At 34.4% G+C, this 26,849-nt stretch overlaps 4 protein-coding genes across 5 annotated transcripts; all 4 read right to left on the bottom strand.

Moving 5' to 3' along the window:
- Positions 1 to 262: 262 nt before the first annotated feature.
- On the bottom strand, positions 263 to 3,830 carry LOC107431211 (putative disease resistance protein RGA4). 2 transcript variants are annotated; one of them, XM_016042095.4, is made up of 3 exons: positions 1,633 to 3,830; positions 796 to 867; positions 263 to 717 (listed from the first exon to the last, which is right to left on the bottom strand). In XM_016042095.4, the coding sequence occupies exon 1, from the start codon at positions 3,828 to 3,830 to the stop codon at positions 1,698 to 1,700; it is 2,133 nt and encodes a 710-aa protein (XP_015897581.3). In that variant the 3' UTR covers positions 263 to 717; positions 796 to 867; positions 1,633 to 1,697. The 2 variants fall into 2 exon arrangements, with proteins under 2 accessions (XP_015897581.3, XP_015897580.3); XM_016042094.4 differs by having other exon boundaries at positions 263 to 706.
- An 18-nt stretch (positions 3,831 to 3,848) lies between these two features.
- Positions 3,849 to 5,300, bottom strand: LOC132804167 (putative disease resistance protein RGA3). The gene has a single exon (XM_060818263.1). It carries the CDS (start codon positions 5,109 to 5,111, stop codon positions 3,849 to 3,851), a length of 1,263 nt encoding a protein of 420 aa, XP_060674246.1. The 5' UTR covers positions 5,112 to 5,300.
- A 14,227-nt stretch (positions 5,301 to 19,527) lies between these two features.
- On the bottom strand, positions 19,528 to 22,687 carry LOC132803968 (putative disease resistance protein RGA4). The gene is made up of 4 exons (XM_060817836.1): positions 21,310 to 22,687; positions 20,014 to 20,162; positions 19,866 to 19,888; positions 19,528 to 19,675 (listed from the first exon to the last, which is right to left on the bottom strand). Exons 1-4 carry the CDS (start codon positions 22,685 to 22,687, stop codon positions 19,528 to 19,530), a joined length of 1,698 nt encoding a protein of 565 aa, XP_060673819.1.
- Positions 19,722 to 24,946, bottom strand: LOC107431151 (putative disease resistance protein RGA3). Its single transcript, XM_048464632.2, has 2 exons — positions 21,114 to 24,946; positions 19,722 to 20,332 (listed from the first exon to the last, which is right to left on the bottom strand). Exon 1 carries the CDS (start codon positions 24,746 to 24,748, stop codon positions 22,817 to 22,819), a length of 1,932 nt encoding a protein of 643 aa, XP_048320589.2. The 5' UTR covers positions 24,749 to 24,946; the 3' UTR covers positions 19,722 to 20,332; positions 21,114 to 22,816.
- Positions 24,947 to 26,849: the final 1,903 nt, after the last annotated feature.

The following is a 26,849-nucleotide window of genomic DNA, read 5'->3' as shown; positions in this document are numbered from 1 at the left end:
TCTCTTCTGCCTCTTCAAGCACAACAAAGATTGCTGAGAGGATGCTTGCGAGCTTCTTCATCTCCCTGTTGACACACAAAAGCAATCCAAACTCTTTTTGGATCAAGGAGTTGAGATTCTCAAGCATAGCAGTAAATACATCTTCAACCATACTGTCATACATAGCAGTAAATACATCTTCAACCATACAGTCATAATAGCAAATTGAATTCCAGCGAAGAAAGTTGAAAAGTAATGGTGCTCCAACTAATTCACAAAAACATAATGCAGAACTCTAGAAATAATATTACGTATAAATAAACTTTACACATCAGTCTCCACACAAAAGTTTGTGTCTATTTGCAAATTTTTTTAGTTTTTAATAAAAAGGGAAGGTGAAACCACAAATAGCAAATATGTCTAATTAATTGTAGACACATCTTATAGTCTCAATACTTTCAGGCTAGAAGCACTAAGCAAAGGGTTTAATACAAATGCTAAAAAGCATCTACAATACAAATCCATATCACGAAATTTCTGCTAACGTTCTTCATTATGGCCGATCCAGCACTGCTAACATTCTGATTAGGAACTGCAAAACCAAACCTGAAATTTCTGAACAACTTTATCAACTTTGTCACCAATCATGGAAGCACCACATCCTCAGCCTTCTGAAACGCGGATACAGGACCACCAGTGGGCATGAGGAGCTGTATTATCAGTTTTCCTGCAGATACTCTTGCAATAAACAGGTTACTAAATATTGTCATTCGTGGTAATTAGTATGAAATGGAACATTTCATTAGAGAATCTTACAGGGGCTGCTGAAGTAACGGGTGGCAGCTGGAGCATAGTTGTTGTGATTGACATTTCCACTATTTTATTTCCCTGATGACATAAATCAAATGGAAAAAATAAATTATAATGTCTATTAACAATATTGCCACTCATTGTTCTCAAAATCCGAAAAAATAAATTATAATGTCTATTAACAATATTGCCACTCATTGTTCTCAAAATCCTCTGCATCGACTACATCTACTCGATGCATGTTGTTTCTTAATGCCAAACGTTTAAAAATAGCACAACTGACATCCATTTAGCAGAAGTAAAATCAGAAACACAAGCCTTCCCTTATCTTTAGAATTTTATTGTTAAAATGCTCTATAGCCATTGCAAATTGCTAAGATTAATGGTGAGCATCTGCTAAAAACATCTAGATATTCAGAGGAAATTATAGGAAACTGAGTTTGTTGAATAATATAGTGCTACTTGGACATTAAGTAAAAACTAGTGGCTGTAAAAAATAGAAAATGGATGATTCTAGAATAGTAAATGTTTGCCACATGATAATGTCGGTTAACTAGATTTTAGGAAATACAAACTGATATATTGTCCCTCTGTAAACCTGTACGAGCCATGTAAGCTATTCAAGTAGCCAATAATCAACTACTTCTGCCAAGTGTTGACCATTCCTTCCACTATTTCTATTACCCATCTACGCTCGTGCATGGTACGTACATGTCCAATCACCAAGACAATCGCATATAAATGATATTCCAGTACTTGAGAGAAAAATACAAATTAAAAAAAAATCAAATTAATTAATGAGAAAGAAAACCATGGAGGAACTTTTATTTAAATAAGTCTTACCTTTGAACAAACAATTTGCAGTGTCTTGTTATATGTGGGTTGGTCACTAGCTAGTAGGCCACGCTTCAACGCACGTTGATACGTGGAACATGGGCTATCTTGTGCCAGTCTTCTCCGATTTCCTTTTTACATCGTTCCTCTAATTTAGGGCAATTTGTGATATTCAAGCTTTGTAAGTTGGTGAGATATTGGATACTTGTGGGTAGATATTCCAACTTGGGACAAGATATAATATATAATGAAGAAAGAGATGTCAAGTCTCCAAGCCAGTCAGGCAACTTTTCAAGATTTGGAAACCCAGAAATTCGCATACCTTTGAGAGCTGGGAGATGCTGTAAGTTCTCAGGCAAAGCTGTCAACTTAGACTCTGATAGGGTCAGACGTTGGAGGGAAGAAAGATTGTTAAGACCATTTGGGAAAGTCTCCAACTCTGGACATTTACTGATCCTCAATGATTCAAGTGCAGGAAGGTCTCCAAAATTATCTGACAAACTTTTCAACTTCCTACAATTCACAATTTGCATATTTTTAAGGCTAATTAAGCCTCGATATGTTCCCGTAGAAAAACACTCAAACATATCGCAAGAAGAGATAGATAATTCTTCCAAAGCGGTTAGGCCAATAAGCATGTCAGATTGCAAATCTTGAAGCTTTGTGAATCTTGAAATCTTGAGTGATTTGAGAGCGGTGAGATTATGTAGGAACCCGTCGGGAAAGGAAGCCAAATCATCATTATTCCATATTTCAAGTGATGTTAGAGTATGGAGATTTGAAACTGATTCTAACACTGTCTCACTGCATCCTTTTATACTTAACTCCCGGATTGACTGAAGACAATGTAAGGAGGTCAATTTAGGGCATCCTTCAATGTTCAAAGAAGACAGGCGTGGAAAAATGTCCCTTCTTTCCATTCTCGATCTGGACAACCTTTCTAAGCTTGTTAAACAAGAAATGCGCAGCTTTTGCAATTGCAAGTAACCAGCTCCCTCTAGCTCTCCAGTACCAAAGGATTCAGATTCATCATCTACATACCGCAGACAATCCATTCTATACATTCCAAGATATGTTAGAGATGGAAGTTTCCCCATGCCTGTAGGCAGTTCCGAACAGTTTTTGCAATCAAAGAATTCAATGCTGTCCAAATTTTGAAATATTGCATCATTATTACTAAACCAACCGGGGAAACGCATACCACTAAAACTGTCAATTCTCAAAAATTCTAAACCTGGGGGAGGTTCAAGGGCTTCCAACACTTGAGCCGTCTTCTTCTTATAAGACTCTGTGGATTCATTTAAGCCCCACTCTAAAGTTAGCCTTTTGAGATTCATTTTTCCAGCTAAATTGGCTTTTTTGGCTTCCGTTGGACTCTTTACTTTCTCAAGGTGCTCGATTCTCACACGACCTTCAAGGTTTAATAAGCTTCCCAATTCATCTATACCACATCCTCTTCTCCTATTCACAATAAATCTGCATAAACTTCTTAAGCAACTTAGCTTCCCAATGTTAGGAGGGATGTGATTTAAAGGACAACCTTCGATATAAAGATGACGAAGACTCCTTATGCGACTCATATGCTCGGGTAGCTTCTCAAGATCACGACAATTACTTACATCCAAAGTCTGTAAGCTTTGCAAGGAACAAATTGACTCGGGAAGGAATCTGATCATAGTCCCCGAAAGATTCAAATACCTTAGATGTTTCGAACCAACGATTAGAGAAAGTAAACATGATAACTCTATGTTTGTCAAGTTAGTCCATCCAGCATCAAAAGCTCGTAAAGAACGAAAATACAAGCCATGAGGAAACTTGTGCGCTTCAATCTTTTTGACAGAACTCAATAACATTACAGTACGCAAGGAGTCCGCTTTGAATAGAGCAGAAAGCATGTCAAATGGTGGGTCAGAGTAACTCAACGTCAAGTGACGAACTCTTGACAAATTAGCCAGTCGATCATTCTCTATAACACGACATTCATCGTCCATGATACTTTGAGCCAGATCATGTACTAGATCATGCATCTTGAAAAAGTCCAATCCTTCGTTCATAGCATCGTGAAAGAATGATCGCAAATATAATTCCTTGCATATCTTTTTCCCAATCTCTTCCACCTCCATATTTCCTTTGGAAGATATAAGGTCATTAGCTATCCACAGATGAATTAATGTTTCCTTAACTATTAGATAATCCTTAGGAAACATGGTACAAAATGCAAAACATCACCGTAATTCAATTGGTAGATGAAGGTAGCTCAATTTCAAAGCTGGCAGGATGGAAGTTTCATCTTGTGGAAGGTTCCAAAGTTCACTATCCTTAACGGAAACCCACTCTTTTTCCTCACTTTCGAACTGCAATAAGCTTCCTAAAGTCTTTGCTGCTAGCGGATTTCCCCTGCACTTCCTCGCAATCTCCTTCCCAATTTTTGCAAGACTTGGTCGCTCTTCACTTTCATTACCAAATGCACGATGCTTAAAGACTGACCAGCAATCATCTTCTGGTAAACCAAACAACTCATGCATTGGTATTGTTCCCATAATTCTTGCGACGTTTTTGAGACGAGTTGTAACCAGAATCGAAGAACCATTTAATCCACAAGCAAGTACACTTTTCAAACTTTCCCAATGGTCTTGATGTTCATTCCACACATCATCCAAAACAAGGAAAAACTTCTTCCTTTCCAAAATGTTTTGGAGGCGTCTCTTTAGAGAATCCATGTCCAAAGCTTCACAATTTTTTTCAGTGGCAGATTCTATTATAGCTTTTATCAATCTCTTCACATCAAAGTCCTCTGAAACACAAATCCATAGTCTAGTCTCAAAATGCTCACTAACCCTTTCATCGTTGAAAACTATTTTAGCAAGGGTAGTTTTTCCCATGCCCCCCATACCCACAATAGGATAGATTGAGAGATCATTGGAATTCCTTGAATTATCTACCAAAAACTCCACTATCTTCTCTTTATCTTTTTCTCTTCCATACACATGTGTCTCATCAACAAAGGAATCAGTTTCCGGTTTGTTACTAACTTGGACAAGTCTTCTATCTTCAACAACCTCACGCAAGTGAAAATTCATACGCTCTTTTGAAATTTTATCCAGTTTATCTGCTACATCTTTCATCTTTGTTGCAATTCTATAACGTGACAGAGTATTTTTTGGGTTCAGACAGGATAAAAAAGAAGCTGTTACCTTTTGGGTTGATCCGAACCTCTGCCCTTTGTATTCCAGTTGCGATGCCTCGATTGAACACTCAGCCAGAATGTCATCCAACTCATCAGCAACATCTTTAAGTTTTTGCAGCCAATTCTTGATTGCCCTGTCCCGTATCTGCCTCTCCTCAGCATCTTGAAGCACAGCACAGATGGTCGAGAGGATGCTAGACAGGTTCTCCATCTCTTTGTTGACACCCCAAAGCAATCCAAACCCATTCTGGATCAACGAGTTCAGATTCTCAAACATGACAGTAAGTAAAGCTTCAGCCATTGTCACAGTAGCAAATGATTTCGAATGAAGAAATTAATTTGAGAAATAATGGATTAAACTTGCTAGTTCATCAGCCAAACGCTTAAGATATGAGTTTGCTTGACGAAGACTGTTAGGCACAGAAAAAGTCAATGGTATGGAAGCTCCAGGACCTTTCAAAAAGTAGCATATAGGCCCAACTTGCATGTTTGCGGTATTAAATAACTGCATAGTATTCTCTTTTAAAGCGGCACCGACAAAAGAAGACAATTACTCTCGCATTTTGGCTTTATTATTTTACAATATTCTTTGGAGTTCAAAATAACTGCGTGAAAAATTGGCAATGAAGGAAATTAAAATCCTTCCTTTTTTCTAATATTTTGCTAATTGTTTATTGATTCTAACACAATACAAATTTTTTATCGAACCTTTTTCAACTTAGTATATACCATCCCTTCCTTTTTTGTCATATTTTTGAAAGTCCCATTATACATCAACACTTAATCACCGAGAAATTATCGCAGTTCCTATCTATCTAAATATATATATATATATATATAGTCAATTCACTCAGATGTCAATTCCACATCCTTTGCGAAAATTTAGTCATGTTATATCAACAAAAGATCTAGAAAATCTTTTAGAAATATCATAAGGGATTCGTGGAGTTAAATAAGTTTAATTCCATAACTCTTCCTGCTATGGTTTATTTCGGTTTTTTGGTCAAAAAGATGAGGTTTTATTGAAAATCAAAAGAGTAAATCTCCATATAACAAAGAAGATACATCGAAACGAACATCCCAAGACCAAATAGCACAAAAGAAGACCTCTGCAGCTCTGCTGTCAAAGGAAGATGATGCAAATTTTTGGTCACTATCATAGTTTAAAATATTAAAAATTTTCATAAATTTTTTACTAAATTGTTATTTTTTAATACATCGGAAAAAAATTTAATTTTAAAATAAATACGGATATAATTTACATAATATCTACTAAATTTTTTTATATTATTTCATAATTTTCATATAAATTTCTATCATAATATCTATATTAAATTCTTCGTAATTTAGTTAAAAAATTCATAATTTTCATGAAAATTTTTAAAATTTTTATAAAATTTCACATAAATTTTCAAAATATCTATAAATTTTTTTGCTAATTTTTTATCAAAATTTTTTATAAATATTATTGATTTTTAATAAAAAAAAATTTATTAAATTAATATTATTGATATTTTTCTTTTTACCTTTTAATTACGTTCCAATAACTAAGCAAATTAAAAAAAAAATTCACATTTAACAAACAATATCCAAAGTTACAATAGATAAATCTATTTATTATATTCTTAAAAAAATTATTATCACAACTTATAAGTTTATCTATTAATCATTTTTTTTATAATAAAAAATTTAATATTTGTATAAATAATATAAAATAAAAAATAGAACATAAATAAAAATTGAAAGATATGCAAAAGAATATTTTTTCTACAAATTTTGTATGTCATTGTTAATATTTGATAGTTAAACTTGCCCCGAACCAAGGAATCCCTTAGCTATGATGCAAAATGGATCTTGTTCTATTGTTGATAAGAGATTTCTCTATGAACAATACGAATATGTCTATTAAACATATATTAATTATATAAATCTGTTCAAAAAATCTAAAAAATGTATGTTAAACATATTAACAAATATAGATTCCATTTTTAGATTTTGATTTATATTGGATTTTTTATATTTATTTCATTTATATTGGATTTATATACTAGATTTTTGCAGATTGTGTAGATTGGATTGTTGATATCTCTTTCGAGTCTTTTTTTTATACATATATGTTATATGATTATAGAATTATATATAACATATATGTGTACATTTTATATAATCTAATTATATAATATAAATGCTTTTATTTTATCTAAATGTTTTAAATGGAATTTGATTCTATATTATTATCATTCTGTATTTATTATATAAACTATTGTATATATATATATATATTATATAATAAAATAATAAATAATATAAAAAACACTAAAAAAAAAGAAGAAAAAAAAGAAAAAGAAGGGCAATCCAGTCTATATAAACGCAATCCAAATCATAATGAAACATTCCGGTGTTTTCATTCGGAAAGGTGAAAGCTAAAACGAAAAAAAAAAAAAAATCGACCGTTCAAGTATTCAAAATTACACGCTAAAAATGATAGAAATAGGGGCATAGCATGTTAGCTTATACATATACCACATATATATGTATGTATAATATTATTATGTTTAATAAATATATATAATATATATGTGGTATACAAAGTCAACAGATCTCAATGAATATAAAATAGGACCCATGGCTACACAAACCGTTGAGAGTAGTTATAGATCTGGTCTAAGACGAACTGCTATAGGGAGTTTATTGAAACCATTGAATTCAGAATACAATAATTATGCAATGGGCGAAAGCCTGACGGAGCAATGCCGCGTGGAGGTAGAAGGCCTACAGGTCGTGAACTTTTTTTCCCGGAGAAGAAATAATGATGGTATCAGGGGAATAAGCATTGGCTAACTCTGTGCCAGCAGCCGCAGTAATATAGAGGATGCAAGCGTTATCAGGAATGATTGGGCGTAAAGTGTCTGTAGATGGCTTTTTAAGTCCGCCGTCAAATCCCGGGACTCAACTCTGGACAGATGGTAGAAACTACCAAGCTGGCGTAGGGGTAGAGAGAATTTCTGGTGGAGCGGTGAAATGCGTAGATATCAGAAAGAACGCCAACGATGAAAGCAGAGAACGGAACGATATATGAACAAGTAAATAATTATTAACCATTCAAAAAAATTTTATACAATTAAAATGATATTTATAAAACATAATATAATTGTAAATCATAGGTACGTTACAGTGAAAGTGTCACCAACTCATCATCTAACTTTTTACTTGGATTGTTCATGATTGGGTTGGTCTTTCTCCACTTTTTTTTTAGGGGAATTTGGCCCAATACCCTTGTTTTAAAGGCTCTAATGAAAACTACCCACCCGTTTCCAACCTTTTTTGTTTTACCCTTCTATTTTCAAATATCCCCATATTACCCTTTGCAAATGTGAAAAGGAAGAATGAAGATGTAAGGTTACGCCATTTTTCCCCTAAACGGAGCACGAAGAAGAAGAGGAAGAGAAAGTGAGAGAGAATGGCGAAGCGTTTTGGGACAATCGGAGTTCTTCAGGAGGAGGAGCGAGTGGAGGAAGCATCCAAGGCTCAGCAATCAGCTCTGTCATGCCCTTCTCGGTCTTAGCCTCAGAGTCGACGAGCTGGTCTACAACAAACTCCTCCTTCCTCTTCTTCTTTTGCTTCTTCTTCTTCTCACCACTCTTCCCATTCCTCTGCTTCTCACTGACTCACTGAGACAACTAAAACAATAACCTCATCAGGTGACGATGATCATTCAGCCCCCTTAAATCTTCTTTTACTTTTTGTTCCGTTCAGTTTTTTGGGTCTGCTTTTACTTTTGTTTTTATTAGCTGTTCTGGAAATTTTGTTGATTATTACAATTGAAAATATTAAGTTAATGGATCTTATACATGGGATATAGCAATTATTAATTACTGAACTTGTTTTTAGAATGCTATTATTTTTGGGTTTTATTATTTGGGGCCAAAATCATATGCATTTTAACTGTTTGTTGATATGTTTTATTGGGTTGCGTGTGTGTGGTAGAAATTATATAATGCTTTTGCTCATACAAATGAAGAGAAAATTTTAGTAGTGAAGCTATTCCATAACCTGTTCTATTAAAGTCTTGGATGTGTCTATATGCTCAGATCTTCCTAAGATCTTATTATTGGCTATTTCCTATACGTCAATTACGAATTTTAATCTCCAGTTCCTCTAATCTAAGAAAATTTTATCATATATAAATACATGATACATTGATATACTTTTAATTGGTATTTTAGGATGATGGATCTGTTATATGTATATTTTCTCTTTCTGGAAGTAATGCCCAAGATGGACATTTAGCTGCTGGTCGTAATGGTGTAAAGTGTCAGAACTATAAGTTCTCATCTGTTTTACTCTTTGATGTGGTTAGTATTTTTCTTGAGAAAGTTCTTATTCTCTTTGGTTTCTTGGATTGGTTTAAATATTCTTCTATTTGCAATTTTCAATATTTTGGTTGCTACTTTTTTGAATTTAGATATTAGCGGATTGATGCATTGTGGATTTTCTTGTCACATACACCTATCAAAATCAAAGAGGGAATTGATATGAAAGATTCTCACATCCCTGAAATTTGAAATCCAATAATCTGATAAAATTTAAGTGTAATATTTTTGTAAAAAAATGTTTAAATTTTTGATTTTATCAAGCATTAACTCAACATGGTTGTTTTTTCAGAGTCCATAGATTTTGTTTGATAGTATGCCTATTTTTCTAAAGCTTTAATACATGTTTTGTTTCCCTGTCTAGCTACTTTATCCTTCTGTTACTAGCCTTCTATAAAGGAATTTTTCTGCGATACCTACTAGTATAAAAAGGTCACATTTGTTCTTTTCAGGTCAAACAACCAAATATTTTATCATTCCTTCATAGTATGGAGACTAAAACTTTTTGTGGTAATACGACAAAGGTTGCTATCTATATTGTCATAGAGCCTGTTGTTCCACTATTAGAAAAGATCAAGGAACTAAATTTGTGAAGGTACATAAAGGTATAAACAATCTGGTCTTCCTGGTTGATATTGGTTGTTTGATTGGATTAATTTGATTGCATGATACACGTAATTCTTCTTGTGCTAAAAAATGTTTAAGGTACTTGCATTAATGGTGATAGCATATGAAGAATCTTGGAGAATTTAAAACTACTCTTTGACTTTTTCTTTTGAAAATGGGAAATCTAAATCAATATTAGCCACCCGTTTAGTAGGTTATTGGAAACTCTTCCTGGCCAACTTGGTTTCTTTGATTCATTTAGAGAATATGTTCTATCAGTGTGATGTTAACTTTTGTTTTAGTGCTTCTCTTTATTTAAAAATTGAAATTTCCATCTAAATGCAAACAGTAACATGTAATATCTTTTGGTTTCTTTGTATGATTGTGCATACATAGGACGTGTGCCAATCCTGTTTATCACCATCTTGAACAATTTTGTAATGATCCTATTCAGAATGGTTTTAAGTGGTTTGGCTAGGAATATAGATTGAAGAAAATGGAGAGGAAAGTGAAGTAATAGAACTCGACTATAAAAACTATTGTCAAATATTTGTTAAGGCTGTTGAGTGTTTGCACTGATGCCTTTTAATGTTTTCTTCAAAATAGTTTTGTCCTACAAACAATTGGAATTCTTAAGCTGTTGTTAATTAGATTTTCTATATCTATTCTTCAAGTTTTTGAGTCCACTTTCAGCTGTTCCTTTGGTAGCTTTAGTTGGATTTGGGCTCTACGAGTTAAGTTTTCCTGGGGTAGTGTTATTCTGCAGCATTAATCATGGTTTACGAAGTGAATTGTTTAGTGATATTGTTTTCAGTGCCTTTCTTTGAGTTCTATGAATGAGTTTTTCGATTTAAAGTATTTGCATTCGTACCGCTTCATAACACTTAATATCCAATGTAAATGCACTTTGTTTTTCCTTTATTTTTTTGTATCAGCATGCATTTTTCTTTCTATTTTTATTTATATTATTATTATTACTTTAATATCTTTTATTCAAGTAAATTATTCTTGTGTCAAAAAGATACTTCACAAATATTGTTCTTCATTTTCTTTGTTGATATTTTTTGTATTTATATTATTATGATGTTGTGGAATCATTTCCCTCTGCACTTCATGTTAAAAGATTCAATGATAGGTTAACGTATTATAATAATAGAAAACTATGGGAGCTATGCAAGGAAGACATTTTATATGAGTTCCTCGGTTTGGCTGCGAATCAATTATGCTTTTTGGAAGTTAGCCACCACTATATTATCTATTGTATTGACAAATACACACACATTAAGGGAAAAAAAGCCAAGAAAAGATATTAGAAAACAGGCAAAATCACAATGAATGTAAAATAAGGTGTTCATATGAAAAAACGAGTAAACCAATTGAAATTGCACAAATAGATATCAACATTTACATGCACTTCAAAATTTAGATGTTGCTTTTCCTCATTTCATCATTAGCCAGACTAAAAAATTTAGATGTTCTGAATTTTGGAGGTCCATTTGGTTCCTATATTGGCCAAAGTAGTGCAATAGTATTATTACCTATATTCTTCTTGTTCAGTTCATATTTGCTGACCTTCAAATTAAGGTCAACATTGAGTTCCTTTCATTGTTGTATATTTGTACATTCTACACATAGGGAGTTGGCATTTGGATCTCTGACTTGGTTGGAACTATTAATGTATCCTCATTATCTGTATAACAATGTTCAAATTAATAACCATGCTTTAGCTTTCTACTTTATTTTACAGAACCACAGAATTTCCACCTTTATCTAAGAACCTTTTTTCTATTGTGCACTTAATAACTAGTTTTTAGGATTTTAAAAATTAAGCAATTTATTTGTCACATGTTCTGAAACATTGTTAATTTTTAAGAAATGCTCAATCCTCCCTGCTATTTGTTATGTGGGATGAACTTTTTTCTCTTTAGGGTGAAAGGAACTGGTGGAAGATTATTCACTCAATTGTATTTGTGTTGTCAGCATATTATGATACCATGAAGCTCTTTCACTTTAGGTTTTTATTCAAAATTTTAAGGACCACAAGGACCACAACTGTTGTGGTTTGGATTATTGGTAGGTCCATGGTAGGAGCCGCATTTGATGATTATTATCTTCTTGGGGACATATTAAATGTTTTATATGAGAAGTCTACTTGCTGTTGATGTTTTATGATATCTAAATATCTACAGTTATAGTCTTTAGTTAACTTTTAATGCTTTTATTATGTGATTACCGTGTTTAATATTATATTGGTTGATATTATATTGGGCTAGATCACATTTTCTGGGCAATAGATACAACATAATGACAACTAACATTGCAGAGAGCATGAACTTTGTGCTTATTGATGCTAGGGATAAACCTGTTTTGCCATTACTAGATCACATTCGTGATGTCTTGCAAAGGTGGTGGTATGAATGTCGAACTAACGCTACTGCAATGCAAACTCCTGTTACTACTTGGTTGGAAAAAATCATGCAGGACCGCTCAAATAATGGCAGAGGCTTACGTGTTATGCTAATGAACTTATATGAGTTTCAAGTTGTTGGCCATGGCATGTTCATTGGAGTTGTTAACTTAGAAAATAAGACGTGCTCATGCAAGGAATTTGACATTGATGGATTTCCTTGTGTCCATGCAATTGCAGCATGTAAGCATCGACATATCTCTCCATATTTCCTTTGCTCGGCGCATTACTCAGTTGACTCACTCCGTGATGCATATTCGAAAACCATATATCCACTTGGAGATAAAAGTCAGGGGCATGCTCCAGATGATGTCATAAACCAGGTTGTACTTCCACCTCAAATTGGCAAACAGTCAGGAAGACCGAGAAAGAAGAGGATTCAATCTCAAGGAGAGGAGTGTCATCAATATAGATGCGGGAGGTGCAAACATGTTGGTCACAGCAGCCGATCATGCTCCGCCGCCGTACCTCTTGATAGCATTAACAACCAACAGCACCACTGAAACGAACGCCCATCAATCGCATGATGCTATATTCAGACAATGAGGCCATGTTATATGGTATGGGTGTGTATGAAATGTAGTCAGGAATGCAATTAGTTGGTCAACCGCGTAACGTGTGTTTTGGCGTAATGGACGTTGGCTTTATGTGTTCTTTTATTGTCAAATTCATCTGTCGTATTGTTTTGATAACATATCATTCCGTCTTCAGTTTTTGGTTCAGTTGTTTGTATGTTTCTTACTATTGCATGGATGATATTACTGCCCAATGGTAATGACCAATGCATCATCGGTAATTGACATTTGTACACCGTCGTAAAAGACTCACAACAATTCCATCCGGCAACTTCAATCATGTGTGTTCCAACCAATAACATGCTAAATGTAGCATTATTAATGATAAATTCTGGTAAAGTAAGTGATCAAACGGCATTAAAAAATGAAAATGTTCAATTTGTTTTTGATTCAAAAATTACCGAAGGTTTCGTCGATAATTACCGAAACCGTATGGCAATCACATTTTACCAATTTTTTGGGCCCCACAAGTCCCCTAAGGTGTGTTGAATGCAAAAAAATGAAAAATATGGATTCTAAAATTATCCTAAGCAGAGAAAATCCCAAAATTGCTTAAAACGTTCTTAAATTTTCTAAAAAAATAGGATGACTGTTCACCCTCGGTAATTCCCGAGGAAATCGTCGGTAACCAACAAATACCCTCTGGAAAATTACCGACAGTTTCGTCGGTAATTCCCGAGGGTGTACAGTCCATAACATTTTACCAATTTTTTGGGCTCCACAAGTCCCATAACGTGTGTTGAATGCAAAAACATGGCAAATAGGGATTCTAAAATTATGCTAAGTAGAGAAATCCCAAAATTTCATAAAAGTGTATCAAATAAATCCCAAAATTTGGATGACTGTTCACCCTCGGTAATTCCCGAGGAAATCGTCGGTAACCAACACATACCCTCTGGAAAAATTACGACGGTTTCATTGGTAATTACCAAGGGTGTACAGTCAATCACATTTTACCAATTTTTTTGGGCCCCACAAGTCCCATAACGTGTGTTGAATGCAAGAAAATGAAAAATATGGATTCTAAAATTATCCTAAGGAGAGAAAATCCCAAAATTGCTTAAAAAGTTCTCAAATTTTGTAAAAAAATTAGATGACTGTATTCCCTCGGTAATTCCCGAGGAAATCGTCGGTAACCAACACATACCCTCTGGAAAAAGTACCGACAGTTTCGTCCGTAATTACCGAGGGTGTACAGTCCATCACATTTTACAAGTTTTTTGGGCTCCACAAGTCCCATAACGTGTGTTGAATGCAAAAACATGCAAAATAGGGATTCTAAAATTATGCTAAGCAGAGAAAATCCCAAAATTTCATAAATGTGTCTAAAATTTTACAAAAAAATTGGATGACTGTACCCCCTCGGTAATTCCCGAGGAAACCGTCGGTAACCAACCACATACCCTCTGGAAAAATTACCGACGGTTTCGTCGGTATTTACTGAGGGTGAACAGTCATCATATTTTTTTTGCAAAATTTGAGACACGTTTAGGAAATTTTGGGATTTTCTCTCCTTAGCATAATTTTAGAATCCCTATTTTGCATGTTTTTGCATTTAACACACGTTATGGGACTTGTGGGGCCCAAAAAACTTGTAAAATGTGATGGACTGTACATCCTCGGTAATTACCGACGAAACCGTCAGTAATTTTTCCAGAGGGTATGTGTTGGTTATCGATGATTTCCTCGGGAATTACCGAGGGTGAACAGTCATCCAATTTTTTTGCAAAATTTGATACACTTTTATGAAATTTTGGGATTTTCTCTACTTAGTATAATTTTAGAATCCCTATTTGCCATGTTTTTGCATTCAACATACGTTATGGGACTTGTGGGGCCCAAAAAATTGGTAAAATTTTATGGACTGTACACCCTTGGGAATTACCGACGAAACCGTCGGTAATTTTTCCAAAGGGTATTTGTTGGTTACTGACGATTTCCTCGGGAATTACCGAGGGTGAACAGTCATCCAATTTTTTTGCAAAATTTGAGACACTTTTATGAAATTTTGGGATTTTCGTGTATTTGAGTGTTCGTGTAAAGCTGTTTGTTTGGTTTTTTGTATTTGTGTGTTTGTGTAAAAACGTTTAGAAAAAGTTGATTTTTGTTTGGTTTAAAATATAATAGGATATGTAAGTAATTTTTTTTTGTTTGAAGGTTACAATGGATATTGAGGGGTAGAACAAAAAAGATATCAAGTGAGGGAGCAAAAATCATTAACCTCTACGAGGGTATTGGGCCAAATTTCCATTTTTTTTAATTATTTTTTAATTTCTAATTTTTGACGTTTTCTTATATATCTTTGTGAGGTGTGAGACGATTACGCATGTGGTCCCCTTAATTTTATTATTATTAGAAATCATGGGCCCACTATGGAAGAATAAATGGGCCCAAATGTTTGGATAAGGTTTTGAGAAGTGGGGAAAGATTGGAAATGGAGATGGAGATCATCAAATCAAATGAATTGCATGATTTTGGGTTAGTAATATAGGTGGCTTAACATGGTTCGATGATGGATGGTTTTGTAATTCCTTGATTGGATAGGTTTCTATAATTAAGGAATTGATATGCCACTTGACTCTGATTTTGATTCTTTAGTTAATTTTAATCTAATTGTGTAATGACACGTAGTTCAAATACCTTCCAGTATTTGACATTAATTAAAAACATGCAGGAAAAATATGCTTTATTAGTTTTTAATTTGATAATTTGAATTGAATTATGTAAGACATATGAAATTGAAACCCCTAACCATTAATCATAATGAATCTAGTGGCCAAAACCGTTGTTCTTCTATTAGAAAGTTCATATTTCCACTCCTTCCTCGCGAGTATGAAAGAACAAAATTATTCGTAGAGGCAATGCAATTTCTTTCTCTAACCTATCCAAGTTTGTAAGTTTTTAATTTGTTATAAAAGAAAATTATTTTTGGTTCTTTGTCATCCAAAACATTCCTCTTTGACTTCAAAAATTAGTTTAACTCCTAAGCTTTCTAAAGTAAGACTTGATATATTAAAATTAATAATTGAAGGAATAATTAATAATGGTTTATGCATCATTCAATCCAACTACTTGTTATAAAAAAAGTATGTTTCTAAAATTTATAATTTAAATGGTGATGTAGATATGGTAGAATAATACAACAAGCATCCATAAAGAACCAAAAACTAAGAAAGGAAAAAAAAAAAATTGGTGGTCCCTTGGATCACATGTGGAGCTTAAAGACATTAGTTCGTGAACAACTTGCAGACTGTCTTTGTTTGGTGGAGCCTGTATGGCGTATGAATATAAGTTAATAGGCAGGAAATTGGTTGATTCATTAATATATCCCAACAAGCTCATTAAGGTTTTGTTTTGTATTAACTTATTTTTTCTTTTCTTTCATTTGTCAAAAGGGATTAGTCCTAAAGTGGAGCTCTCAACTGGTTTAGAACTTAGAATCCAAGGCACGTTTTTTCAAAATACTTTGTAAAACTTTATTAGTAATTATAAGTAACAATGATCAAGAATTTATAACAAAAATACATTTTAAAATTCATATAAAAGGTATTTACAGTACAAGTCTATATCATAGGATCAACCAATTGGAGCAAATGCTTTAGAATACTCAGATAAATGAACTTGACCACAATCATTCTAGCTACCACTCATTTTCTCAGATAAACCTCTTGAAAACAACTGCTTTTTCTAATCAAAGTTGGTTGGCTCGTAGTGATGCATCATTGCATCTTTGCGTAGGATAAAGCCGTCAACAAGTATGCTGCTGAGTGCTGACCACATCCTCTGCCTTCTGAAAATGCAGAAATCAGCAACACCACTAAGGGATTTATTATTGGTTTCCTTAAGATACTAGTGCAATAAACATGTTAAAATCTCAAAAATCCTGGTAACGCCTACATCTATTCAATGCATGTTGAGATTGGCAATTTGAATTTGGCTAGAAATTTTACTAGAGGTTTTTCCCTATCTGGTTAATTATATGCATAGCTTCACTAGATAATTTATGTACTTCATTTTTCATGTACTTCTGTAAATCAACATAGTAGAAGAAAAAGTAAAATATATATAGTTTCCCAGCCAATCTTTTATTGCCTTGTCTCTTAACTACTTCTCCTTAGCATCTTCAAGCACAGCACGCACTGTTAGAAGAGAGCTGGAGAGCTTCTCCATGTCTTTGTTGACACCATAAAACAATCCAAACTCTTTCTGGATCATGGAGTTGAGATTCTCGAGCATAATAAGTACAGCTTCAGCCATATTATCAAAGTCGCATATTGCCAAATTGAATTACTAGAAAGAAAGTTGATAAAATAATTGACTGAGCTCCTAGTTCATGTATCAAATGGCTTAAGATATGAGTTTCTTTGGGGAAGACTGTTTGGTTCAAGCAATCACTGCCAAGAAAGCTCGAGGAATTTTCAAACTGAAAGCAGCATATATAGTCCCACCTTGCATGTTGCTTGACTTGACTTGCAAAAAAGCTGGTGCCTTAATTTCTCTTTTATTTTTCTCCCATACAATTAAAACAGGATTCAAGGAACAAGCTGATGTGAAAAATTTGTCTCAACTTGACCCAAAAACACTTGACTAAGCTAACTCGGCATGATTGTTCATACGGTGGAGTATTTGGAGTGGTACTAAGTACTAACAAAATAAAAATTACTCTTACATTTTACCTCTGTTATTGTAGAATATTCACCGTAGTTATCACGAAATTAAAAAAGTTCCTATCCAAACAAATTGTCAATATCAATGGAAAAGCTATAATATATAAGGGATTGCTACGGTTTAACAAATTCCAGTTAACATAAGCCTTCCTACTCTGTTTTTACTTTAATTGTCATTTTTTCTTGATGCCTATTTCTGCATCTTTACATATGCCTAATACCTGACAATAAATCAATAATGTTTATGTGCTTTCTTAAATCATTAGGTGTGAGACTATGCGTACTTAGAATGTCCTGAAACTAGAATTATAGATTGTTAGCTAAATGAACGATAATAATAATAATATTATTATTTTTGGATAATAAAATAAAGAAAAAAAATGTTGTCTAAACAAAGTTCAAGGAAGCAGCTGATGCATGATTTGGTTCAAGATATTTAACTTCTACTATTTTCTTTATTATTGTGAAGTATTCCAAAATATAGATATTTTTCTATGCATTGTGTTATTGTGGTTTAACAGACTAAATCTGGTTTTGTCTTATCTCCCATTGGGGAGAGCATCTTTTGAATCCACTGACCACTCTTTCAAATGTATGATACTTAAATGCTAAGTTGCTAACTGGATAATTTAAGTCCCCAAAAAATTGTTTCAACATGCCAAATGACCTTGAATCATGCTAACAAAACAGCTTCAAGATGTTTTTCACCGTTAATCAGCCGCCAAATTTGTCACTAACCATGAAAGTACCAAAACTTCTTTTTTCTAAATGGTAAAAAGAAGCTACTTTGATTGAGGCTGTTGAATGTTTGTTATAAGTTTTTTGCCTTGTTGACTTTATCTTTGCCTGAGATAAAGCCCCTAGCAAGCATATTGCTAACCACATTCTATGCCTTGTGAAATGCAAAATGGGCAACAGCAGGAGCTTTGTTATCAGTTTCCTGCAGATACTAGTACAATAAACAGGTTAGTAACATTATAATTGTAAGTATGGAATGGAAATTTCCATTTGAGAATCTTAAAGAAAATGCTGAAGTAGCAGGTGGAAGCTCACACTCTGGAGCTAGAGTTATTCTCACAGACATACCCTGATGACGTTAATTTTAAAGTGAAACTAGTCAGCGTAAACCAGTAACTGTGTAAACTTCTCCGAGATATATGTTTTATATTGTCTCTAACTACCCTTGCTATCCATTATAATCTCAAGAAAATAATCATCACAATTAGTGATAATCACCATAGCAAAAAAGGTGAAGATGATGACACAGGGGACTCGATATGTCTACCTACAATTTCTGCATTGATTCAATATACATATATATATATATATATATATATATGTATATGAGAAGATTTAAGGCAACAATTTGCAAGATTTTCTAATGTCAGTTAGTTGCTTGGAGACTGCATGGTGTATATGTATAGTGAGGACAATTTTATGCCAATCTTTTCCTGTTTTCTTTTCACATATCTCTGCCAACTTGGGAAAGCATGAAATTTTCAAATCTTGTAGATTGGTAAGATTTTGGATACTTGTTGGTAGAGATGACACCTTGGGACAACCTCTTATAGATAATGAATAAAGATAAGTTTCCAAGTCAGTCAGGCAACAATGAGAGGTTTGGAAACCGATATATATTCATATGTCAGAGGGAAGGATGATGCTGTAAGGCCTCAGGCAAAATTGTGGGAGGAACAGTGAGATTTTGCGAACTATCACCTTCATCTGGATCGCGGTAGCCTGATAGGCCAAGATATTTGAGGGGAAAAAGATTGTTATGACCGTTTGGGAAACATCCAAGTGAAATTGAATATGCTCTTTTGCAATTTCATCCAATCTACAGCAATACAGAGATGATACAATATTTATTGGATTCAAAAACTTATGTGTTGTAACTATACCTGTGCCTTTCATACACTACTAATGATGCCTCTATTAAACATTCATCTAAACTGCCATCCACCTCAACTGCAACATCTTTAAGCTTTTGAAGCCAATTCTCGATTGCCATGTCTCTTCACTGCCTCTCCTATGCCTCTTCAAGCGCAACAAAGATTGCTGAGAGGATGCTTGAGAGCTTCTCCATCTCCCTGCTGACACCCAAAAGCAATCCAAACTCTTTTTGGATCAAGGAGTTGAGATTCTCAAGCATAGCAGTAACCACATCTTCAACCATACTGTCATAATAGCAAATTGACAGTATACTGTCATAATGCAAAACTCTAGAAACAAGATAACGTATATATAAACTTGACACATCAGTCTCCAAACAAAAGTTTGTATCTATTTGCAAGTTGTTTTAATTTTTAATAAAAAGAGAAGGTGAAACCACAAATAGCAAATTGGTCTAATTAATTGTAGACACGCCTTAGAGTCTCAATACTTTCAGGCTAGAAGAAATAAGCAAATGGTAAACATATAACTTAATACAAATGCTCAAAAGCATTTACAATACAAATCCATATCATGAAATTTCTGCTAACTTTCTTCATTATGGCTGATCCAGCACTGCGACCTTCTGCTCAGGAACTGCAAAACCAAACCTGAAATTTCTAAACCACTTCACCAACTTCGTCACCCACCATGGAAGCACCACATCTTCTGCCTTCTGAAACGCGAATTCATGAACGCCAGTGGGCACGAGGAGCTGTATTATGAGTTTTCCTGCAGATACTCTTGCAATAAACAGGTTACGAAACATTATCATTCGTGGTAATTAGTATGAAATGGAAAATTTCGTTAGAGAATCTTTGCAGGGGCTGCTGAAGTAACTGGTGGCAGATCATAGTTTGGAGCAGAGTTATTGTGATTGACATATCCACTATTTTATTTCCCTGATGACATAAATCAAATGGAAAAAAATGAATGTTAAATTCTCCTAAATGCAATCCTTATAATGTCTATTTAACAATATTGTCACTCATTGTTCTCAAAATCCTTTGCATCGACTACATCTACTCGATGCATGTTGTTTCTTAATGCCAAACGTTTAAAAATAGCACAACTGACATCCATTTAGCAGAAGTAAAATCAGAAACAAAAGCCTTCCCTTATCTTTAGAATTTTGTTGTTAAAATGCTCTATCGCCATGGTTTAATATATTGTTAAAATGCTCTATAGCCATTGCATCTTGGTAAGATTAATGGTGAGCATCTGCTAAAAACATCTAGATATTTAGAAAATTATAGGAAACTGAGTTTGTTGAATAATATAGTGCTACTTGGGCATTAAGTTAAAACTAGGGCTGTAAAAAATGGAAAATAGATGATTCTAGAATAGTAAATGTTTGCCACATCATAATGTCGGTTAACTAGATTTTAGGAAATACAAACTGATACATTGCCCATGCGTAAATCTGTACGAGCCATGTAAGCTATTCAAGTAGCCAATAATCAACTACTTCTATTAGTGCCCATCTACGCTCGTGTATGGTACGTACATGTTAACCCAACAACTATGGGGTCCTATTTTATCAATTAACCAAAAATATATACTTGCCCAATCACCAAGACAATCACATATAAATGATATTCCAGTACTTGGGAGAAAAATAAAAATCAAATTAATTAATGAGAAAGAAAACCACGGAGGAACTTTTATTTAAATAACTCTTACTTTTGAACAAAAAATTTGCAGTGTCTCGTTATATGTGGGTTGGTCGCTAGCTAGCAAGCCATGCTTCAACGTACGTTGATACGTGGAACATGGGCTATCTTGTGCCAGTCTTCTCCGATTCCCTTTTTACATCGTTCCACTAATTTAAAGCAATTTGTAATATCCAAGCTTTGTAAGTTGGTTAGGCGTTGGATACTTGTGGGTAGATATTCCAAGTTGGGACAAAACATAATATATAATGAAGAAAGAGATGTCAAGTCTCCAAGCCAGTCGGGCAACTTTTCAAGATATGGAAACCCAGAAATTAGCATATGTTTGAGAGCAGGGAGATGCTGTAAGTTCTCAGGCAAATCTGCCATCCAAGAACCTTTCAGGATCAGATGTTGGAGGGAAGAAAGATTGTTAAGACCATTTGGGAAAGTCTCCAACTCTTCACAAAGTCTCATTTCCATTGATTCAAGGGCAGAAAGGTCTCCAAAACTATCTGACAAACTTTTCAACTTTCTACAGTTCTCAATGCGTATCTCTTTAAGGCTAATTAAGCCTTGAAATATTCCCGTAGAAAAGCACTCAAGCGTATAGCAAGAAGAGATAGATAATATTTCCAAAGCGGTTCGGCCAACAAACATGTCAGATTGCAAATATTGAAGCTTTGTGAATCCTGAAATCTTAAGTGATTTGAGAGCGGTGAGATTATGTAGGAACCCATCGGGAAAGGAAGCCAAATCATCATTATTCCATATTTCAAGTGATGTTAGAGTATGGAGATTTGAAACTGATTCTAACGCTGTCTCGCTGCATCCTTTTATACTTAACTCCCGGATTGACTGAAGACAATGTAAGGAGGTCAATTTGGGGCATCCTTCAATGTTCAAAGAAGACAGGCGTGGAAAAATGTCCCTTCTTTCCATTCTCGATCTCGACAACCTTTCTAAGCTTGGTAAACAAGAAATGCGCAGCTTTTGCAATTGCAAGTAACCAGCTCCCTCTAGCTCTCCAGTACCAAAGGATTCAGATTCATTATCTACATACCGCAGACAATCCATTCTGTACATTCCAAGACATGTCAGAGATGGAAGTTTCCCCATGCCTGTAGGCAGTTCCGAACAGTTTTTGCAATCAAAGAATTCAATGCTGTCCAAATTTTGAAATATTGCACCATTATTACTAAACCAACGAGGGAAACGCATACCTCTAAAATTATCAATTCTCAAAAATTCTAAACCTGGGGGAGGTTCAAGGGCTTCCAACACTTGAGCCGTCTTCTCCTTATAAGACTCTGTGGAATCAATATTTAAGCCCCATTCTAAAGTTAGCCTTTTGAGATTCATTTTTCCAGCTAAATTGGCTTTTTTAGCTTCCGTTGGACTCTTTACTTTCTCAAGGTGTTCGATTCTCAGGCTACCTCCAAGGTTTAATAAGCTTCCCAATTCATCTATATCACGTCCTCTTCTTCTATCCACAATAAAAAAGCTTAAACTTCTTAAGTAACTTAGCTTCCCAATGCTAGGAGGCATGTGATTTAACAAACAACCTTCAATATAAAGATGACGAAGACTCCTTATGCGACTCATATGCTTTGGTAGCTTTTTAAGTTTATGACAACCCGTTACATCCAAAGTCTGTAAGCTTTGCAAGGAACAAGTTGACTCGGGAAGGAATCTGATCTTAGTTCCCAAAAGATTCAAATACCTTAAATGTTTCTAACTAACGATTAGAGAAGATAAAGATGGTAACTCTATGCTTGTCAACTTAGTCCATCCAGCATCAAAAGCTCGTAAAGAACGAAAATGCAAGCCATGAGGAAACTTGCGCGCTCCGATCTCTTTGACAGAACTCAACAACTTTAAAGTACGCAAGGATTCCGCTTTGCATAAAGCAGAAAGAATGTCGAATGGTGGGTCAGAGTAACTCAATGTCAAGTGACGGACTCTTGACAAATTAACTGGGCGATCATTCTCTATAACACGACATTCATCCTCCATGATACTTTGAGCCAGATCATGCAATAGATCATGCATCTTGAAACAGCTCAATCCTTCGTCGTTAGCATCTTGAAAGAATGATCGCGAATATAATTCCTTGCATATCTTATTCCCAATCTCTTCCTCCTCCATATTTCCTCTGGAAGATATAAGGTCATTAGCTATCCACAGATGAAGTAATGTTTCCTTAACTATAAGATAATCCTTAGGAAACATGGCACAAAATGCAAAACATCGTCGTAATTCAATTGGTAGATGAAGGTAGCTCAATTTCAAAGCTGGCAGGATGGAAGTTTCATCTTGTGGAAGGTTCCAAAGTTCACTTTCCTTAATAGAAACCCATTCCTTTTCCTCACTTTCGAACCGCAATAAGCTTCCTAAAGTCTTTGTTGCTAGCGGATTTCCCTTGCACTTCCTCACGATCTCCTTCCCAATTTTTACAAGGCTTGGACGCTCTTCACTATCGTTACCAAATGCACGATGCTTAAACACTGACCAGCAATCATCTTCTGGTAAACCAAACAACTCATGCATTGGTATTGTTCCCATAATTCTTGCAACGTTTTGGAGACGAGTTGTAACCAGAATCGAAGAACCATTTATTCCACAAGCAAGTACATTTTTCAAACTTTCCCAGTGGTCTTGATGTTCATTCCACACATCATCCAAAACAAGGAAAAACTTCTTCCTTTCCAAAATGTTGTGGAGGCGTCTCTTTAGGGGATCCATGTCCAAAGCTTCACAAACCTTCTCTGTGGCAGATTCTATTATAGCTTTTATCAATCTCTTCACATCAAAGTCCTCTGAAACACATACCCATAGTTTAGTCTCAAAATGCTCACTAACCCTTTCATCGTTGAAAACTATTTTAGCAAGGGTAGTTTTTCCCATGCCACCCATGCCCACAATAGGATAGATTAAGAGATCATTGGAATTTCTCGAATTATCTACCAAAAACTCCACTATCTTATCTTTATCTATTTCTCTTCCATACACATGTTTCTTATCAACAAAGGAGTCAGTTTCTTGTTTGTTACTCACTTGGACGTATCTTCGATCTTCAACAACCTCACGCAAGTGAAAATTCATACGCTCTTTTGAAAGTTTATCCAATTTATCTGAAACATGTTTCATCTTTTTTGCAATTCTATAACGTGACAGAGTGTTTTTTGGGTTCAGACAGGATAAAAACGAAGCTGTTACCTTTTGGGTTGATCCGAGCCTCTGCCCTTTGTGCTCCAGTTGGGATGCCTCCATTGAGCACTCATACAGTATGTCATCCAACTCATCCGCAACATCTTTAAGTTTCTGCAGCCAGTTCTTGATTGCCCTGTCCCCCATCTGCCTCTCCTCAGCATCTTGAAGCACAGCACAGATGGTTGAGAGGATGCTAGACAGGTTCTCCATCTCTTTGTTGACACCCCAAAGCAATCCAAATTCTTTCTTGATCAAAGAGTTCAGATTCTCAAACACGACACTAAATAAAGCTTCAGCCATTGTCACAGCAGCAAATGAATTCCAATGAAGAAATTTAGTTGAGAAATAATGGATTAAGCTTGCTAGTTCATCAATCAAATGGCTTAAGATATAAGTTTCCTTGACGAAGATTTTTAGGTCAACCAATTCAATGCCAAGAAAAGCGGCAAGCATATAGGCCAGCTGACTTTACTTTTTGACATGTTCTCTGTTCTTGTTCTTTTTCTTCCATTATTTTGGTTTTGATAATCAAGCAGCATATTACACTAGGCCCCAGCTCGCACGTTGGTTGGCCTGATTTTCCTCAACACGTGACCCGAAAAGACTTAGCTAAGCCAACTAGGCAACATTACATTTTTGTATTCTGTACAGCAGAATATTTAAAATAATAATAACAGACAAAATAACTCTTCTATTTTATCTCTATTATTGTGGAATATTTACTAGTGGTTATCAGGAAATTAAGCATGTCCCTACTCAAACAAATATGATGTCAATGGAAAAATTAGAAAATCTCATAGAAAATTCATAAGGAATTCCTAGAGTTTAACAATTTCTTTTAATAAGAACCAAATTTCTTTAATTGACAATGGTGGTTATTTTAGGATATTGGAACAATTAGCACTTGATGGGTTTTTTATTTAATTAGGAAAAACAAAATGGGCCACGGAAAGTATTTGGGTATACAAGAACAAATCAGATATAAATAGTTTGGTTATAATGTAGGAGATGGGCTAATGGGTTAATAAGTAGAAGTAGAATAGACAGGATGCTAAAAGAATAGTTTTTTTTTTTTTTTCCCCCGAATACCTCAACTTGAAGCAGCAATTTCCTCTTCTTGAATCCGCTATTGGTCGATTTAGATTCCACAAGCAGACATGTGGAATGTGGGCTATCTTGTACCATTCCTCTCCAATTTCCTTTTTACATCGTCCTACAAATTTAGGCCTCATAAAAAATGAAAATAAAAATTGTAAGCTTTGGAAGAGTGGTAGAACTGCTTCCAGGTATTTGCTTCGTTTAAGTTTGATACCATCGGATGTATGGGGTGGCCCCAATAGAGACTTACAAAAGGGGTTCCATCTTTCTATATGTTGTCAGCAGTATTTATAAGTGATTTACAATTTTTTGTTTTTTTGTTTTCTTGTTTGTTTTTCTATAATCAAAAAACAAAAATAAATCAAAGCTTTGTGGACGAAGAGGGGAATTTTAGAGCCCATCTGGTGGTGATTTAATTTAATATTTTTTATTTTAATAAATTACATAAAATTATTACATTCCAAAAATTTTCTGTTTATTATTTTAAAACTAGAAAACAATATAATATACATGATTAATGAAAGTACAATTTATTGTCTAGGCCACTTAGACTGATTAGCTGATAAAAAATCCATATAAGTTGCAAGGTTATCTCAAAAACGCTTTATAATTAATAAGGAAATTAATATGGATTTAAGCATCCAGACTTGTCGAGCTCAGAAACATGTACTTTTAAGCTTAAGGCATATTTTATAAGCCCTCGACAAATAATTTCTACATACCAAATATCTTGGAATCACAATGACAAATAACCCAACAGAAGTACAAAAGAAAATTAGTCTCCTAATAAAAGTATTATTTTTTATTTTTTTAATTTTTTTCCCCTATATTTTTTAATGGAAGAAATGTCAAAATATAAATAGGAAACATGCCTAACTAGTTGAGAAACTCGAAACACTTTCAGGCTAGAATAATAACTGAATACAAGTCCATATCATGACAGAGGATCAAACAGTTTCTGCTCACTTGATGCAGATGCTTTAGGAGATTCAGGTTGATGAACTTCGAGCACCAAATAAAAGAATAAATTTCTATAGTATTCTACCATTTATTTTATTATTATTATTATTTTTTTGGTTGTTGTTGTTTGCTTCCTTTCCTTTGCCTAGTAAACTGCATCTTTGTCTAAGGTCTTAGCAACCATGCTGCTAAACCACATCCTCTGCCTTTCTAAAACGCAGAACCAGCACCACCAGGAGCTTCATAATCAGTTTCCAGAAGATACTAGTGGAACAAACAGATTATTAACATTGTTAAAGTATGAAATGGACGTTTTCACTAGTGAATCTTACTGAGATTGCTGAAGCAGCAGGTGCAGCTCGTACTCTGAAGCCAGAGTTATTGACAGATATCTACCACCATTGTACATATGTACATGTTCTATACTTCTTTCATATAATTTTTTTTTTTATATAGGAGTTGCATATATATGCATCTTTTAGATTAAAATTCTTTT

This window comes from Ziziphus jujuba, chromosome 6, assembly GCF_031755915.1.
Source record: "Ziziphus jujuba cultivar Dongzao chromosome 6, ASM3175591v1".
NCBI classification, from domain to species: Eukaryota; Viridiplantae; Streptophyta; class Magnoliopsida; order Rosales; family Rhamnaceae; genus Ziziphus; species Ziziphus jujuba.
This window is presented reverse-complemented; position numbering and strand designations above follow the sequence as displayed.